Source organism: Rosa rugosa, chromosome 5, assembly GCF_958449725.1.
Source record: "Rosa rugosa chromosome 5, drRosRugo1.1, whole genome shotgun sequence".
NCBI classification, from domain to species: Eukaryota; Viridiplantae; Streptophyta; class Magnoliopsida; order Rosales; family Rosaceae; genus Rosa; species Rosa rugosa.
In genome coordinates this window covers 42,251,303-42,256,163 of record NC_084824.1, presented here as the reverse complement: position 1 = coordinate 42,256,163, position 4,861 = coordinate 42,251,303, and the positions used below count along the sequence as shown (strand labels likewise).

At 44.7% G+C, this 4,861-nt stretch overlaps 1 protein-coding gene across 1 annotated transcript; it reads left to right on the top strand.

The window, feature by feature from the left end:
* On the top strand, positions 1–471 carry LOC133711682 (uncharacterized). Its single transcript, XM_062137783.1, has one exon. It carries the CDS (start codon positions 1–3, stop codon positions 469–471), a length of 471 nt encoding a protein of 156 aa, XP_061993767.1.
* The last annotated feature ends 4,390 nt before the right edge of the window (positions 472–4,861 follow it).

Sequence of the window (4,861 nt, the reverse complement as noted above, 5' to 3'; positions counted from 1 at the left end):
ATGTTTCACCTCTCACACGATCGCCCTGATACCAAGAGCACAAAATTCGCCTCTCACACCAAATTGCCAACCTTGCCACCCGGTAGCGATATCAGAGACCTAGAGGTAGAGGTCTTGGACAAACCGAGTATGGACAGGCCGTTCTCGAAGATATTCACTACTGAGGGGCAGAGGCCTCCCTCATGGATGGACCCATTCAGCGACTACTTGTCAAAGGGTATTGAACCAATGGATAAGACAATCGCCACCAGGCTACGCAGGAGGGTGACACTATATACCCTCCGAGATGACAAACTATACAGAAAAGGCAAAATTTTCCCCCTCTTGAAATGCATCTCCCTTGAGGAAGGACAACGAGTATTACTATTGCTGCATAGCGGAGTCTATGGCAACCACTTGGGAGCCAGGAACTTGGCCTTCAAAACACTTCGCACAGGGTACTACTCGCCCACAATCGAACACAACGCATAAAAGATCACCACTGCTTGCTTGAAATGCCACCAATTTGCCAACTTGCCACTTGCACCCTCGGTACCACTATCTATTATAATCATCCCTTGGCCTATTGTCAATGGGGCCTTGACTTCAATGGAAAATTTCCCACAGCCCTTGGACAGTTAAAGTTCTATAAGGGCTATCCCTCGCAAACACTTGTGTTGCCCATCGCAATCAAACGGCTATTGGCCTCAATCAAAAATATCGCTCACGACCGGTTGTGCTGATATATCTAAGTGATATCCCTTGCAAACCCTTGTGTTGCCTATCACAATTAAACGGCTATCGACCTAAGCCAATAATTTCGCTAACGATTGGTGCTGACATAATGAAAATGCTCTCGCAAACTCTCGTATCGCATATCGCCAACATTCAATAATCGCCAATGTTTAAATACCCAAAACACTCGTCGCCAACATTTGATAATCTTCAAGATAAAGGAAAGCAAAATCTGGTCATTTTATTACAAAAGGCTTTGCGGCCAATAGCAATACATCAAAGCCTATATCATTACAAACAAAAACAAACACTTGAAACAAGATACGCCAACACTCGAGTTCACCACAGCAAGATCGCCCCACCGACAAGTCTGATGCTTTGGAATTTGAGGAGACCCAGAGGAAACTCGCCATCGCCGGATTAGAGGTGCTAGCTTGATGGGCCGGTCAGGTACCGGTGAGAAAGACTAGGGGACAGTGCAACTCTCTGTCCTATCACCACTCGATTTCCATCATTGTACCCGCGTCGTACCACCAGTAATCGGCGCCCTTGGGTTTCTCACTTGACCAGAATCGGTTCCCCAGGAGTACTGATTGCTTAACCCCTCAAGTGATGAAGGGGTTGTGCATGCTTGAGATTAGGCTACAAAGCCCATAACCCAGGCATGAGATTAAGCTATACAAGTCTGAACAACAAAGGCAATTTCTGGAAGAAAGGATTTCAGAAAGAGAAGAAGGATCAAGAACAGAGAGAGACATGTTTCTTACTCTATATGTTGCAATCTGCACTCCCAAACACCACACCTATTTATAGGGCAGAATCGGTCACCAAAACGCCTTGAGATGCACAACAGTCGCGCCATCTTAATGACCTACAATAATGGCGACATTGAAAATACAAAACTCAATTAATACATTTGACGGATGGGGACTATCGGCTACCAAGGTAACCATTTCCAACAAAAGACTTTCCATATTTCCCAGACAAGAACAAAACCAAATATCCGGTCCAAAGACCAATATCCCAATAAAATCCAGAAATTTACATGTCAGCAAAGCTATCGTCAACCAAAAAGAAAACATCAAAAGCAAACAAAAAACTAAGTCTCGCCATTGGCACTACGGGCTCGCGTGCCTTCTGCATCTTGAGCTCCATAATTATCACCTCCTTGCACACCCTCGGCATCCGCACCTCGAGCCTCTCCAGCCTCGCCAAAGCGAGCATCAGCGCCATCCCCAGCTTCCCGATTTCCGCTTTGACCAACTCTCCGCTCCTGAGCACCCTGCAGCTCTCGGATCACGATACCTCCACCTCGACCGCCACTCCCAGCATCAGCCTGCGCCTTCTTCGCTTGTATATCACGGACCATCTTGTTCACGTGCCCACACGCCCTAAAGTTCATGCAATCGCTATCGCCAGACTTCGTCGAGTACTGCATCTTAAACTCATCTATGTTGGGACATTGCTGGAAACTAACCTTCCACAGCACCAACACTGCCAAAATTTGCCTCAACTCATGGGGTGATAGCTGGCCAATAGAAATGTTGAGACAAGATAGAAAATATTGCATCCGTCGGGTATAGGGAATGATAGCCCACACTTCAACTGATACGCATAAACAGCCGCCCATCCCATCTCGAGATGCCTAAAAAACTCGCCCTCCCTGAGGGGGTGCATCAATACATCATCCAGGATTCCCCAAGCTACCCTCATCTCGTTAATCTGCTTCTGCATCATACTCGGTCTCGGTTGATCAATCGACATATCTTCAGGAGCAAGCAACAACTTCCTACCCGGCGATTGAGGAATATCAAACACTTCATACTCCTCAGAACTAGAACTATCGTGATCCACTTCTTCCCCGCAAGGACCAGCACCACTAGCGCCACCACGAGAAGACCCTTCACCACCCCCCCCCCCCAACGAGCATGTCGCTCTCCAGCCATACTACGAACGACACACCTAAGGTTAATCAATTAGTCAACACTCCCTATCGCCTATTCCACCCCACCCCACGAAAAAATTTTCAAAACTCTAAAAGACAGCCTCTTGGAGCCACAATACCCAGACACCTACCAAAACCCAAACCCATTCCCCCAAAACCCACCACAACTACGCCAAGCCTAAACCTTTTTCCGGTCAAAATTAACCCACCACAGCAAATATCCACTCAAACCCACATTCTCTCACAACAAAACCGAAGCAGAAACCCAGAAAACAGAAAGAAATCATACCTGTTTGTATTGCTTGACGGAAATTGTAAAAACAAAAGGCGATCGGGAACACCGGGAAGTTTCTTCAAACCTCAAGAATGCTGATGATAGGAAAGATTCAAACTTTCTAGAAATTCAAGAACCCAACCCTTATCTGGTTTCTTTCTCTGAAAATTTTGTCAGAATACCAGAACAGTAGCCGCCCCGTCTCTCTCCTCCACCTATATATAAGGTCTGCGAGAGCACAGGGACTGTTGGACGTGAAAGGACGACAACACTAAATCGCGCCACGGGTTAGACATGTCTGAGCGTAACAGTGAACGTGCGTCATCGCCTCGGCTACACCCCACTACTCCATTATTACCTGTTACGGACTCCAGTACACCAGACTTTCCGCAAACGAAATACGCATAGAGAACACGCCAAAAGATGCATGAAACCCTACTCCAATATCCTGATAGCAATACAAAAAAAAAAAAAATCACCCCAGTCAAGACTCTTCTTAGTCAGGGACTTGGAGACTGTGAGGGTAGTGATTGTACGGAAGTCATGTGCCAAAAGACTCGCCTTGCACTTCCAATATTTCTACCATGACAAACTCCCCACCCAAGAGAACTCTTGACCGGGGACTTGGGGGACTTGCTGGTATATGTATACCTCCCAGACACAAATACCGGAAGCACAAGACTCATCTAGCCATAAAAGAGTAACAAAGACACTCCAAGACAGGGGTTGCGATACCCCTTAGGGTGGTATCGCGAACCCAAACATCCCACATTGGAAGCAAAGGAGCAACATTCCCCTAAATCCTTCAGAAATAGGTCATCTCCAACATCCTGAAGAGGTAATTGTTTACTATTGCTTTCCATCATATTTATCTTATAACGATACTGACTTAGGAATCGGAGCGTTGAAGGTTGGCACACCCGGTCTTCCTTCGAACCTTTGTTTGTTTTATAGATAAACGAGATCGAGAGTGATAGTAGCACGACATCCCGTGATTCTGCTAGACTAAACCATACCCATCTATCCAACAAAAACATGTATAGTTTGCATTTACTTGATTTGGAAGTGTCTGCCTGTATGTATAGGAGACTTTGGGGTTCGTGCCCAAGGGGTTTCTACGTGGGAGTGTGTGTCCTCCTCACATGCACTGTGAAGGTCTTGTAGCCGACTTGGAGGCTGTTCTGCGCCCATGTCTCGCCGGCCACTAGAGGTGGCTCCAATCGACATGGACGCCGGTGATCTGTTTTGCTCCTGGCTGAGGAACTCTGGCGGGTCTCCGATCGACCAGTAAATGGTCTCTGATGGCTATTGAGCTGTATATTTCCGGTGTTTGTGCTCGATATGCATGTGGTATGAATAAGCACTTACCTTAGTAGGGGCGTTTAAGTAATTATACTAGTCTTGATTCCAATTCAGGATAAATTGTAAACAATATCGCTTATCGTTAATAAATAGCATAATCAAAATGATTCATTCTGATACCAATTCAATTTTCTCACATTTAGGTTGTATCTAATTTCTAAATTTCTTCATTCTAAGTAAGTAAAATTGCCATAACTATATGGGGAAAGAGTTAGTTATTTTTCCAATTTTCTAGTTCTCTTGGTTTTAGTGAGTCTAGGTTCATTAAATTTTGTTATATGAACTTTCTCAAAGAAATATTTATTATTCTCGTACCACAATTGCATGCTTTGGCGGAGTATTAGATAGTTTATGATTTTGTCTTAGAGAACAGAGCTTGCCAAAGTGAGCTTCAATATGTTTGTAGTCAGTAGTATTTGTCAAAGATAAAGTCTGTCTGAGCTACTAGATTAAAGATTCTATGTTAGATGTATGCATTGTTCTAGCCTTTGGCATTGATTAATGTTAATATGATGCTATCTTTTCCACCAAAAAAAAAATCATCTATTTAAATATATTTGGATACC

Excerpts from the sequence above, each read along its gene's own strand:
- LOC133711682 (XM_062137783.1), top strand. The coding sequence starts at position 1 with ATGTTTCACCTCTCACACGATCGCCCTGATACCAAGAGCACAAAATTC.